Source organism: Geotrypetes seraphini, chromosome 2 (genome assembly GCF_902459505.1).
Source record: "Geotrypetes seraphini chromosome 2, aGeoSer1.1, whole genome shotgun sequence".
Lineage (NCBI taxonomy): Eukaryota > Metazoa > Chordata > Amphibia > Gymnophiona > Dermophiidae > Geotrypetes > Geotrypetes seraphini.
Genome location: NC_047085.1, coordinates 225,404,294 through 225,418,556, shown reverse-complemented (window position 1 = coordinate 225,418,556; position 14,263 = coordinate 225,404,294). Strand labels below are relative to the sequence as shown.

General features: G+C 44.3%; 1 protein-coding gene across 1 annotated transcript in view; it reads right to left on the bottom strand.

Moving 5' to 3' along the window:
• The window catches only part of MGP (matrix Gla protein), a 30,760-nt gene extending 16,807 nt beyond the window's left edge, over positions 1–13,953 (bottom strand). Inside the window, exons 1-2 of the mRNA XM_033935026.1 lie at positions 13,844–13,953; positions 8,509–8,644 (exon numbers count right to left, since the gene is read on the bottom strand). Of these exons, the coding sequence (XP_033790917.1) occupies positions 8,509–8,569 (61 nt within the window). The 5' untranslated portion in view covers positions 8,570–8,644; positions 13,844–13,953. The remainder of the gene's footprint in view (positions 1–8,508; positions 8,645–13,843) is intronic.
• Between the last annotated feature and the right edge of the window lie 310 nt (positions 13,954–14,263).

The following is a 14,263-nucleotide window of genomic DNA, read 5'->3' as shown; positions in this document are numbered from 1 at the left end:
AGAGTGGAAATCCAAATGTCTGGTAACCCTAGGGTTGCAGGAAGGGAGAGAAAGAGAGAGAGAGAGAGAGAAGCACTAAAACGGTACAGAGAATGGGAAGGGGGGATCAAGGAAATGGGCAGGAGTGTGGGTGGGGCTGTGGGTAGAGTGAGGGAAGAGTCATGTGTCCTCTTTTTAGTCTTCACAAATATGGTAATCCTAACTCAAAGCGTCTCCTCATTTGCCCATCACATTTACCCCCATAACTCTCTCTTCCCTATCACCAGCTTGTCTCTCCACATACTTGTCCTAAACTCTGACCCTATTTCCTGTCTTCCCCCCATACGCACTCTCCTCCAGTCTAGGATTACCAGATATTGTAAAGATAAAACCCTGACATTTGGCCCCATCCCAGCCCCACCCACCCTGTTCTATCTCAGCCCTGCCTCGTTGTGCCCAAGTCACGCCCCATTCTGCCCCAGCCCTGACTCCTCCCAAACCTCTTCTCGAGCTTGTAGCCAGGTCTGGAGGGCCTCCGAGCATGCGCAGGTGTGATGCCATGACATCACACCCATACGTGCATGTGTGTGACATTATCGCATCACACCCATGCATGCTTGGAGGCCCTCCAGATGCAGCCCTGAACTTGAAAACCCGGATGAACTGCTGCTTTTTAAGAGTCCTTCCTAACATTCAGACAGTCCTCTAAAAAGAGGACATGTCCAAGTAAATCCGGATGTTTGGTAACTCTTCTCCAATCTCAAGCCCCAGCCTTTTCTCCCCACTCAGCCTCCACCATCCTATTCCACTCCCATCCTTTCCAAACTGGATATAGTATGTTAATCCCCCCCCCCCCCCCCCCATTTTCTTCTGCAGCTTGTTACTGTTGCTGCTTCTGAACAGCTATTCTGTTGCCTTCTGGCACTGTGTGGGCTCCCATTGAGTTTCATCTGCGTCCGTGGTGCTAGACCAGGGCTGGGCAACTCCGGTCCTCGAGGGCCAGAATCCAGTCGGGTTTTCAGGATTTCCCCAATGAATATGCATTGAAAGCAGTGCATGCAAATAGATCTCATGCATATTCATTGGGGAAATCCTGAAAACCCGACTGGATTCTGGCCCTCGAGGACCGGAGTTGCCCGCCTCTGTGCCAGACTGTTCTCATTGGGTATCACAAGGGCAATTTTTTAACAGGGTACCTATTTTAAGCTTATTTAAAAAAGAAAACTAGGCACCTAGGGCCTGATATTAAAAAAAAGAGAGAAAAAGCTGAGCTCTGAAATTTATGCTCCTATGTTATACTCCTAAATTTGTATCCTATTTTCAGCCAAGTTTAGAAGCCTAAATTTTCAGCTGAAAAATTTATCTTAAGTTAGCCAAGTACAGTTATGCTCATAAATCTTTAAGCATGCCAATCGTCTGCCCAGATTTGTAGGCCTAGTACTGAAAATCAGTGCTAAGCTCATATCTTCTTTTCCCCACCCTAATTCTGTCCCTGTCACCATCCACATTTATGCTCCTAAATTTAAGAGTTCAATGATATTTTGAGTAAAAGTTTATGCACTCAGCCCTAGTAAATTTTCAAAGAGGCCAATTTCTGAGCATAACTTTCAAAGTTAGAAGCTTAAATCCTTTGAATATCAGGCTTCTACTTTATTTTTTTTCTAGAATGTCTATGCAAGTAGCTGAAAACATGCTTACACTTAAGGTGCAATAACTTAGAGCAGCCCTATAAGTGGTGTAAAGGCCTGTGCCTGGATGTTTAGCCCAATCGTCTTTATGCACCTGCTTTGGTGCTCCTCTCATACTTTGTTCAAGAGCATGCCTACTGGTATAGTACACACTGTCAAATAATGACATTAATTTTTCTGCTAGCCAGCATTCTACAGTATAAGAAGTCATCTACACATGGCAATACTGTCATGTCTTTCTGCTGCCTAACACTAGGTGGCTCCTTAGAGTCGGAATTCTTTGTAAGATTGCTGTTATTACCCATCATGCCCTATATGGAGACTCTGGATTTGTTGACTCAATTTTCCTCTTATTCATTTTTTTTCCTCATCACAGATTCAGTATACTTTGAAACTACACGTCATATATGTCAATACATATGTCAGCTTAATCAGATTATTACATTTATTGCAGTTTCTATTTGGAATAATTTACTACCTTCTCTTTGGGCAGAATTGGGTTATTTTTGTAAAATATTGAAAACTTTTTCAAAAAAAAAATAAGTTTCATTAATTTTAAAGTGGTTTTATTTTTTTATTTTCTTATTTAGTGTATTGTAAATCAACTTGAACTGTAATTGGTGTAAAAGCAATCCAGACATTTTGTATTGGTATTAGAATCACCCCTCATGTGGCTCAAACTCACTGGTTGCTACATGGTGCTATAGAGTTGTTCCAGTAACAATGCTGGCATCGAACCTCCAGAAAAGGTGGGGAGGTGGCAAGAGTATGCATCGGGGGGGAAAATATCAGAGAGCCACCTCTGAGTCCAAACTCCTGTAATGAACACAGGACAATGCTCTATGGAGTTTATTTTTGTGTGATAGCCTAGAAAGTGTTCTAAATTACCAACCCCCCCCTTTATGAAGCCACGTTAGGTTTTTTTTTAAATTGCAAATTAATAACGTCGATGCTCATAGGAATTCTATGGGGGAACTTTTACTCCCATGGCCTTCAATAAAACCCCTAACGCGTCTTCATAAAAGGGGGGTTAGACTGTAAGCTCTTTTGAGCAGGGACTGTCTATTCCATGTTTGGTGTACAGCGCTGCATATACTTAGGGGTCCTTTTACTTAGGCGCGCTAGTGTGTCTTAGTGCATGCTAAAAATTAGCGCACGTTAAATGCTAATGTGTGTTAACGCGTCCATTATATCCTACGGATGCATTAGCATTTAGCGTGCGCTAATTTTTAGCATGCGCTATGATGCATTAGCGTGCTTTAGTAAAATGACCCCTTAGTGGGGCTATAGAAGTGATAATTACCCTGCCTTTTTACTACTGTTTTGACTCACAATTTATGTATGCAAAACCTGATTAAATTGAGCGTAATTTTAGCACTTAAATATGTATGGTATAATATTTTTGCTGTGGTTTCACAGCACTAAGACGATCTTCACTACGGTGATGATCCTCATGCGATTATCATCATAGGCAACAAGTTCTATCGCACGTTGTTGTGTTATGCTTTTTTCTCTCCAAAAGGAAAACCTTGGACCCCCTATGGAAGATATTTTAATTGAAACATGAACCATGTTGGGTCCCCGTTTCTTTGGAAACAAGGTGATTTTTTTCTTTTAGAATGTTTGATTGACTTAATAAAGTGCCTACATCAAGTACATTCGTTCTGCGGTTGCTGGGTTTTTTTTTTTTTTGGTTTTTTTTTGCTTTCTGGCTGTTCGACATTTACTGCAGACTTGTTGGATTTCTTTTCTTGTGTTGACTGCTGTGGTTTCATTCCATTTTGTTTGTGATTTTTTTTTTTGCTTTGCTCAGATTTTTTTTATTTGAACGCCTGCTCTAATGAAATGACATGATTGACTTAATAAAGTGCCTGCATCAAGTACATTCGTTCTGCGGTTGCTGTTTTTTTTTTTTTTTTTTTTTTTTCTGGCTGTTCGACATACACTGCAGACTTGTTGGATTTATTTTCTTTTGTTGACTGCTGTGGTTTCATTCCATTTTGTTTGTGATTTTTTTTTGCTTTGCTCAAATTTCTTTTATTTCAACGCCTGCTCTAATGAAATGACATGCTTGCATGAAATAGCGTGCATTAGCTCATGTTAGTGCACACTTTTATTTTAGCATATATTATATACTGTATGCTCCACGAAGTAGCATGCAGTACAATGAAAAGAAGATGTGCATCCCTGCCACCGACATTCTTGAATGCGAGCTGACTCTTTTGGAGACCAATGAGGGGGTAATTCTTAAGTCACATAAAGTTAGGAGCCTAAAGAGTGTGCGCTAAGTGTGAATTCTATAATGGCAATTCTAATAGCACCTAACTGCTGTAACAGAACTCTAGCATCAGTTCGCAGCTGCATGCCTAAATTCAGTTGCAAGCATTTACACTAGCTCAGTGGCTGGAGTAAATGCTCGTGCCTAACTGTTGCCAGAGAGAGATAACTGACAGTATTCTGTAACGTTAGTGTGGAATTGCTGGGTATGCTCCTGCACCCCTCCCCCCCATCCACACCCCCCTCGCAGTTGCACGTTAAAGGAACTACACGGAGAATTTTTCCACCCTCCCCTTTTCCTGCCTCTGCCCCATTTCCTGCCAGCTCCGTCCTCACCTGCGCAAGGCTCAAAAACGATAAAATCCTAAGCATTTGAGGCTTGTGCGGTTAAGGCACAGCTTACAGAAATGGGACAGGGACAGCAACAAAACTCACGTTTCATTCTCTACTACACACTACACCTCTGAATGTTATAATGTGAGCCTAAAGTTAGGCGCCTAGCCGATATAGGAACCTAACGTAATTGAGTAATAGGCTAAATCAGCGCCGATAATTGGCACCCAACACCTCTTAATTGGCACTATGGAGTTAATTAAAAGATAAGCACCTAACTTGGCAGGTATGATTCTACAACAGTTAGGTGCCCAGTGCAAGGCATATAATTAAAAGTGGGCATGATTAGGGAGCGGATAATAGGCATGGTTTGGATTTAGGAGCTATTGGGTGCCTAACATAGGCGCAGGCATTTAGGCCAATAGGGTGCCCCTAAATGTCACAATGCCTAGCATCGTCTAAGCATGATTCTATAAAGGCCACAGTGGAGTAGTAAATGGGGGATGGGGGGGGGGGCGGTCCGCTCTGGGTGCCTTCTTGGTGGGGACACAGGCACCCGTCCTCCTCTCTGCCCCCTCGCTCCTTCCCCCGCCCCTCCACTGCTGTGCGTGCATGCCACTTCCCTTTCCCCGTACCTCTGTAACGTTCCTGGCACGAGCAGCAACCTCCAACCTGCTGTCGTAGCCAACGTCGGCTCTTCCTCTGACATCGCTTCCTGGACCCGCGCCTAGGAAGTGACGTCAGAGGACGAGCCAACGCTGGCGCGACAGCAGATTGGGGGGGGGGGGGGGCTGCTGCTCACGCCAGGAATGTTACAGAGGTACGGGGGAAGGGAAGCGGCATGCGCGTAGCAGGAGGGGGTGGGGAAGGAGTATGTGGAGGTGGGGTGGAGAAGAGGGCGGGGAGGTGCACCACCGCCCCGGGCACCTCTCACTCTCTCTACGCCACTGAATGGACACCTAATTTTATAGCATCGTACTTGCGCTGCATTGATCAGCCCCTATTTTTTAAGTGACATATGTGAAATAGGGCCCTAACGTTATAGAATATCCAATTATGTGCAATTATGCCGCATACTGAAAATTAATGCCAATTAACTCCAATTATAGCCCAATTATTGATTGTTAACCCCAAAACGCACCCAATTTAACAACTGAATTATGTGCAGAACTGACAGTATTCTATAACCAGCGTGTGCAATTTTGCACATTAACCCCCAGATTCTATGTATGGCACCCAGAATTGTGCGTCCGAATTTGTGTACATGCCCAAGATGCAAGTGCAAATGAACTGAGTATCAAGCCACTTAATATCAATAAGTAGAACTCATTAAATGGTGCAGCCAATGAGCTTCAAGAACTGCTTGTTTTGTATGATGTAAGTTTATGCTGTATTCCTGTTATATAACTGGTGATTTTTTTTCTATATCACTGTAATGTTTGTCAAGAAACAGATTTAAATATAAAACTATTTTATAAGGCATTTATTTTTCTGTACTGTTCTCCTAGGGGAGCTCAGAATGGTTTATATGAATTTATTCAGGTACTCAAGCATTTTTCCTTGTCTGTCCTGGTGGGCTCACAATCCATCCAATGTACCTGAGGCAAGGGAGGGATTAGGTGATTTGCCCAGGGTCACAAGGAACAGCAGGGGTTTGAACCCACAACCTCAGGATCCTTAGGTTATTGCTTTGACCACTGCACCACACTCTCCCCTAACTCTGCTAGCATGTAACTCAAAAGGAGGCATGACTGTGGGCATGTCAGGAGTGCTCTGAAAACTTGCATGTGGGTTTATAGAATATAGCCTCAGTCTGCCTAACTTGGGCACCAGCATTTATACCAGCTTTATGGGAATACTAAATGTGTGCATCTTTTATAGAATCAAGCATAGCACCAATCTTTTCTGATTTCTGAGTGTCATTTTCTGAATCCAGCTTTAAGTTTGAAAATGAATGCGCAAGATTATAAAATCAGGGGGGGTGAGTGTGTAATGTGGTAAGAGGATATGCCCCTATCCGCAGAGCTCTCTAATGAGAACTGGAGAAAACTTGACAATTACATTTTGAAGCATGGGTATAACTTTGAACTATTTTTGACACATGCCGTCTATGCTAGTTTGTAATCTGCAAAACACTCAATGCAGGGTTTTCATCACAGACCAGCACAGCCCTGCCTGCAAAGGTTTCTGTTGCGCTGACCATGCTATATTAAAGATCAAAATGCAGCTGACTACAATTTGCATCAAATGAGCATAAAAAATACAGATCTAAATCATCCATGGTGCAATGCCTAACTAGAAGGGGCCACTGAAAAGTTCTCAGCCCAACCAACAAAAGTTGGGGCAGTCGCCATTGAGGGCTATACACTTACGGCCTCTTTTACAAAGCCGCGCTAGTGGCTGCGCTGCGCTAACGGCCCCGAAGCCCATAGAGATTTAAAGGGCTTTGGGGCTGTTGCTGCGCGGCAGCCGCTAGTGCGGCTTTGTAAAAGAGACCGTTAGTTCAGCGATTTTCTACTTTTTTCATTCTGTTTTTTCCCGATGGAACGACAAAAGTGGAAAATCACTGGACTAAATGTATTACCCTCAGTGGAGACTGTCCCAACTTTGTTGGTTGGACTGAGAACTTTTCAGCGGCCCCTCGTAGAAGCCAGCTCTGAGATTTGTTTGGTGGATCAACATAGCAGAAATCCAGTGCCCTGGTGACCAGTGGTAACTGTGGAAATTTAAAACAAACTGAAGAAAATATTTCATCACTCATTGTGTAATTAAATGTGGAATCTGCTGCCAGAGAACATAGTAGAAGCAGTTAGCTTAGCGGGGTTTAAAAAAGGTTTGGCTAATTTCCTAAACAAAATTCCATAAGCCATTATTAAGATGGACTTGGGAAAATCCACTGCTATGATAAGCAGCATAAAATCTTTTTTAATCATTTGGAATCTTGCCAGGTACTTGTGATCTGGATTGAGCATTGTTGGAAGCAGGTAACTATTATAACAAATAGTCATTTTTATAGAACTTCAAGATGCACACAGCACTGTATACATTACCTGTGGGTACTTTCTCTGTCCCTAGTGGGCTTGTGATCTGGTTTTTTTTTTTTTTTTTTTGGGGGGGGTTGCACCTGGGATAATGGAGTGTTAAATGACTTGCCCAGGGTCACAAGGAACTACACTGGGAACTGAACCTACTTCCCTAGGATCAAAGCCTATTGCCCTAACCATTAGGAGGAGATAGTGGATGCTGTGAATGGGCAGAGTGGATGGGCCATTTGGCCTTCATCTGCCATCATGTTTCTATAGTATGTTCCTCCACTTGGTCCTGGGCTTAAAGTACATTTGGTCTGTCCCAGTATGGCAATGATATGTTCTTTTGATTTAGCATCATATTTTATCAGTAAGTAATCAAATAATAACTGATCTCCAGGCTTCAGAGGGATTCTCCAGTCACCTCTTTCATTAATACATTTATCATAGTGTCTGCAATGCAGAATGTATTCGTAAGACTGCTGTGCACCAGCAATGAAGCTGGCAGTTTTCTGTATACTGAGTTTGGCCTGTAAGTGATTCAAACGCCTAAGTACTACATACACTTATTCTGGCCAAGACGACTACAAGGAAGTCTCTTCCAAAGCTGTACCTTTGGCTGGCAGCGGCATCACTACAGTAGTGGCATCTGTCTTCCCTTCTTCCCCAGGAAAGAGCACATCACCGGACACCTGACCCCAGCGCATCATGCGGGACAGGAGACGTAGGGCTCCTTTTTACGAAGCCGCACTAGCGGCTTTAGCGCACGCACCTTTTCAGCGTGCGCTAACTCCTGTGCTAGCCGAAAAACGACCGCCTGCTCATGAGGAGGCGGTAGCGGCTAGCACGGCCGGCAAATTAGCGTGCGCTGTTACGCTCGTTAAACCGCTAACGTGGCTTCGTAAAAGGAGCCTTTAATTATTCTCTTATTCTGAAGTGCTCTGAGCCATGACTGATTAATTGTCTAAAAATATTTCAGATATTCCATTCTACATGAAAACTATTTGGCTTTTTATTAATTGGCTTTTCAAAGATTCATTGAATTATAATTATACTCGACAGTTTGTCATGGAAAGCAAGCATTTGTCAGTTCCAGTGAGATCTGATTGATAATGAAATCTCAGCCCTGGTTTAAATTAAGTCCTACGAACTTCTCTTCATGCTGTATGGAACCTGAATATTTATTCACCGTCTACCGTACTTACCAGAGCAGAAGGTCACGACAGCCAGGATGGCTAAGAGGGCAAAGATGAACAGGGCTCTCATTGTGTCCTCTCTTTAGCTCTTTCTGTCTCCTTCCAACAGAGCTGCTTGAGGCTCTCTGCCCGAGCTGTGGAAATCCTGTGAATTTTAACAGGGTTGTGATTATCATAAAAGCAGCAGCTTAGGACTGGGGGAGGTCCCAGAGGCCAGCAAGGTGTGGGCTGGTACTAACTACAAGGATGTTACAAAATGTTTCATAACATAGGAGATGGAACAGTAGAAGTAGGGGAAAGGAGAGGGGTGAGGGAGAGGTGGATGGAAGAGACAGGGGAAAAAGACAGGAAGGCAGATTTGGTGATGATGGGATTTGGGAAGGAGTATGAAGACGGTAAGAGAGGGTGAGGTTGGTAAAACTTGTAAAGCAGCAGATTAAGATAGGCGAGAACAGGTAAGTTGAGGGATAGAAATAGGATTTACATTAGTGGGGAAGCTTAGGGGAGGGAAAAGATGACTGATAGAAGAGAGAGGCTGAAGAAGGAGGCAAGAGAGGGCAGGTTTCTTCACAAGTTGGGCTCAACATATTTTTTTCACTAAATGGACCGAGCTGTAGTTTGAAGAGAGACTGAAACTTAATTCCACATGTTCAGAAATGCTTCAACATTAACTTGGCGCGCAAAATGCTGGCATTTCTCCAGGCAGCAACGCACTGCATGCGTCTCAGACAGAAAACATTCGTCTCTTTTCAGGTCACATTTGCCAAGCCAGAGGTACAATCTGTGCTCTGTACTCTCAGCCCAATAGCATTGCCAGCCTCCCTTGACCTGGAGAGACCACCCTTTCCTGGGATGAGCTTGGGGGTTTATTTTTCATGTTAATTCAACCTTACGCACACACTGTTCCACCCACGAAACAGAGCAGGCTCTCCTGGGATGAGAGGGCATATCATATTCTGTGCTTATTCACTCCTCCACAAGCAGAACCCTTCTTAAATGTGTCTGTTGCTTAGTCTAGAGAACTGAATTCCAGACTTCTTAATGGGTTCACAAGTGAGGGTGAGAGAAAAAGCTTTCCAGATCTGAGAAAACGCAGGCAGACAGTTCCCTCCTAGCCTTTCCCGCCCTTATTTTTCCTGGAACTGGGTTTCTCACCTCCTCATTTTACCAGTTCGGCTGCGCCCATTGCAGGGGGTCATTTTTATATGCAATAGAAATAAGTTTTATATGTGGAAGATGTTTAGTTTTTAAATCGCCCAGAATAGATGCAGGTGGAAGTACTGAATGCTAAATCCATAGGCTAATTGTTAGGCAGGTTTGTCCCTGAGGACAGAGTTGGGGCAGGATTTTCAAAACTATACGTGTATCTTTCTCCAGAATTTATGTGTAATAAATAGCCAGTGTAAATGCATGCATGCAACTTTGGTGGAGCAGTTTTCAGTGGGAAAGTGTGTATTTTCCCTTTTGAAAATAAGGTATACCACATTTAGGTGCACACGGCTGTACAAGCTAGCCGGTCTGGTCTGTTACAATATCATCCTCCCTTCTCTTTACTCTTGTGACCATGACAGAGAGAAAAACTGTTCTCTGGTTTAGACAAAATCAACTGTGAAACCACATGCATTCCATGAGTCACCACAGGACCAGGGAGAGGAAAAGCACCAGTGAAACACTAGATTCACTAACCTACCTGATCGTGTCTGATCTGGGCAGGTCTGATGGATTCACAAACCGGCAATATTCAAATGGGGACGATCGGAGGTACACCCCCTCATCTGCCGACACGGATCACTAGTGTGCGATCCTGACGCATGCGCAGACCATCTGTAGAGGGTCTGTGCATGCGTCTAAAACCTGTCTGAGCCGCGACTTTAAAAAAAACAAAAAACTTTTACTTTAATTTTTGTAGCCCAGCAAGCCCATGGTATTCACCTGCTTTAAACCCGCGGGTTAAAACCACGGGCTCGCAGTGCGGGGAATGGCAGAAGAGATTCGGGGTGGCAGACAGGAGAGATTCGGGGAAGAGAAGGGCGGTGATTCGGGAGAGATCAGGGTGGCGATTCAGGGCAGCAGGTAGGAGAGATTCGGGGAAGAGCATCGGGGCGGCAGGCAGGAGAGGTTCGGGGCAGCAGAGAGCAGGGCTTTAATGGAGCTGGAGAGTCGGAAAGGACGTTTGCGACTGGTCCCCAGCATTCGCTTCTTGGGTTGATCGGCCAGCCCAGTCGGATTGTGAAATTTGTTTTGTGAATCGCATCCCTGCCTACTTTGCATGCCGTTCCCCTCATTTGCATGTGCAGATCGGATTCGGATCGGCAGAGAGGTAAGTGAATCAGGCCGGAGTAAAATCAGGTCGCAAACCGATCAGTACACGATCAGTTTGCTTTGTGAATCTAGCCCATTGAGACAAAGATGGAGAGCCAGAGACACAGAAAAGGTCAGAGGAAGAGACACATACACAGAGGGTGAAAGACAGAGCACATATATTGCCTGTGTCAGACCAAGGTTCCATCTAGATTGGTGTCCTGACTCCTGCCTTTGGCATTTACGGGGATATTTATTGGAATATGAACAGCCATACTGGGTCAGAGCAATGGCCCAGTCTCCTGTTTCCAACAGTGGCCAATCCAAGTCACGGTACCTGGCAGAAACCCAAATATTAGTAACATTCCATGCTTCCGTTCCAGGGCAATCAGTAGCTTCCCCCATGTCTGTCTCCAGGAACCTGTCCAAACCTTTCTGAATCTAGCTACATTAACCGCTGAAACCACCTTTTCTGGCAGTGAGTTCCAGAACGTAACTATTCTTTGAGTATAAAAATATTTCCTCCTATTTGTTTTAAAAGTATTCCTATGTAATTTCATTGAGTATCCCCTGGTTTATGTACTTTTGGAAAGGGTGAAAAATCAATTCACTTTTACCTGTTCTACACCAGTGTTTCTCAACTCGGTCCTGGAGTACCACCTTGCCAGTCAGGTTTTCAGGATATCCACATTGAATTTGCATAAACTTGATTTGCATACACTGCCTCCATTCTATGCAAATTTCTTTTATGCATATTCATTGTGGATATCTTGAAAACCTGACTGGCAAGGGGGTACTCCAGGACCGAATTGAGAAATACTGGTGTAGAACAGATAAAAGTGTTCTATACCAGTGTTCTTCAACCTTTTCACACCTAAGGACCGGCGGAAATAAAATAATTATTTTGCGGACTGGCAGTTGAAGAACACTGGACTAACTCGTGCCCATCTCCACCCAATCTCCACCCCAGACCACGCCCCCATAATAGTATTAATTGTAACACCATTTTTCCCATTCATTTTTCATATATACACAGACAATACAATTGTATTAACAACACATAATGGTTAACCACACAATTAAAATACACAAAGCACACTATGCTTTTCAACATTCATTCCTACCAGAAAACAGATAGCCCCATGCAAATGCAGGCCCAAAAACTAAAAGTACTAATATTTACAAACAAGCCCTAAGATGCAAGACTCTGCAAGCAGTACAACCCCAGAGGAAAAGAAACAAATGCATTTCTTCCTGAACAGACAGCAGATGTAAATCAATCACTAAATAAAAAAATAAAAGCATTCCCCCTACCATTGTTGTCTCCCTCCCTCCATGCTGTGCCTTGCCTTCCGGCCTGCCCCCCGGTGTTATCTTCGGGCCTGTCCACAGTGCGATCAACGCGGCATCTTCGGGCCGGCTCCCTGAGTGCTGCAGTGCACAAAGCTGTGGGCAGCGGCTCCTTGCGCATGTCCCGCGCCTCATCTGGAAGCCTTCCCTCTGACATTGCGACATTAGAGAGAAGGCTTCCGGTTCAGGCGCAGGATGCGCGTAGGAGCCTTTTCCTACGGCTTTGTCCACTGCAGCACTCAGGGAACCGGCCCAAAGACAGGGAGCCGCGCTAAATGACCTGCGCTGCTCCCGACGCTCATAGGACCTCAATGAGCGTCGGGAGCAGTGCGGGCCATTCAGTGTGGCTCCCCGCGCTAGAAACCGCTATTGCAGTTTCGTAAAAGGAGGCCGAATTGTTATATTTGTTGATTTTTGCTTTGTAGAAGGCGAATGATAAATAAACACACAATACAATACAAGAAACAAGAAACTCCTTAAACTGCAATGCAAAATTAATGTGGGGTTTTTTTCTCCAGTTTGTTTTCCTGGGATGTTCCAAAAATCTAAATTGTATTTCCTTCTAGTCCTGAGCTGTTTCATCATGAATCCTTGAATCTGCCTGATGCCCTGGCTCTGCTTCTGAGTATTGGTACACAAAACATTAGTTGCACTCTCACTCTTCTAAAAACCCAACTCCAATGAATATGAACAGTGTTCCATATAACTCTTTATTTATACTTTCCCAGAATTCCCCCTATGATCACCCGTGAGCTCTGATCAGCTCAGCTGGTAAGTCCCTCCTACCTGTGCCAATTCCAGGCACCGCCCCTTCTGCCTTGTGCTGTATGCTTGGAGCAAGCTGCCTGAATTTCCTGAATTGCCAGTGCCTTGAAGCAGTAAAGATAACACCTTATGATTGAAAAGTTTAGAATGTCTCAAGTGCATTGGTGGAAAGATATAGAGATTGTCACCGAAAGTTTGAACTGATTCCAGCTCTGATGGGACCACAACCTGTTTTCTGCTTAAAAGCCAGCTTATTGGTTGCATGTAATAGTGTACCAGGGCATTCTGCACCACATACTGCCATGAAACAGTTTGAGTTAGGCTTGTGATTTTGCTGGTCGAACTTAAGCATGTAAGTTATCCAGACAGGAGCACCCAGGAGGCAGAATCTGTCCCTATGTGACTCATCCCCTAGTGCCCCTGCTCTACCCACTGGCCACCAATGGGGAGACAATGAACAGGGAAGGATTTCTGTGCCCCTTTCACTCTCGTGCCCTGTGCAGCCCCACCACTCACAGAGCTCTCAGGAGAGTGGCTGAATTTCATCTCTCTCCAGAAAACATTTTGGACAAGAATCACTTGCCTTTAATGCACAGCTTTTATCTGTATAACTGGCAGCAGCCTGGTGAACAGGTAAAAGCTGTCTAAAAAAAGAAATCCTATGTGGTCAGTATCCACACCAGCCATAAGAGAGACAGAGACAGGACTGCCTTCATAACTGGCTCCTTTGAGACGGAAATGAAGTGCACTGCTAGGTTAAGGTTTATAGGGTGACTTGAGCTGCCATTCCCTGCGCTACAGCTGTGGATAAATGAAGAATTTCAGTTTCCAGGACTATCTGTCACCCAGCAGAAATTCTGCTAAAACCTTCCATAGGAAAGAAATAATATGAAGCAAAAAGCAGGAACTGGTCTTGCTTGATACTCACTGAAAGAACCTCTTCAGTTCTGGCTTTGGATGGGGAAGGTCTTCAGATGCCTTCCTCTAGGTAGAGGACGTCTATTTATTGCTAATGAATGAGCCCACTCCCCTCATCCTCTTACCTAACTCCTTCCTCCCACCTCCAACTCCTTCCTTTGGTCACAGCCAATCTTCCTCCCTCAACCAGGAAACCACAGATTTAGGGGGGCAGCAGGGACGGCAGATGTTGCTGTCTGATGGGCACTAAGCCAAGCTGGGGGTGAGATGTCTAAAAGAGCACCACTACCTCTTCTGGACAGGAAGATGACTGTTGGGAGATTTATCTAAAAAATGCTGTAAACTGTAGTTTATGCTCATAAAAAGTCTATGCAGAGATATTTAAAACAATAGATTTGTATGGAAAATTGCACCAGCATAGCCAGTATTG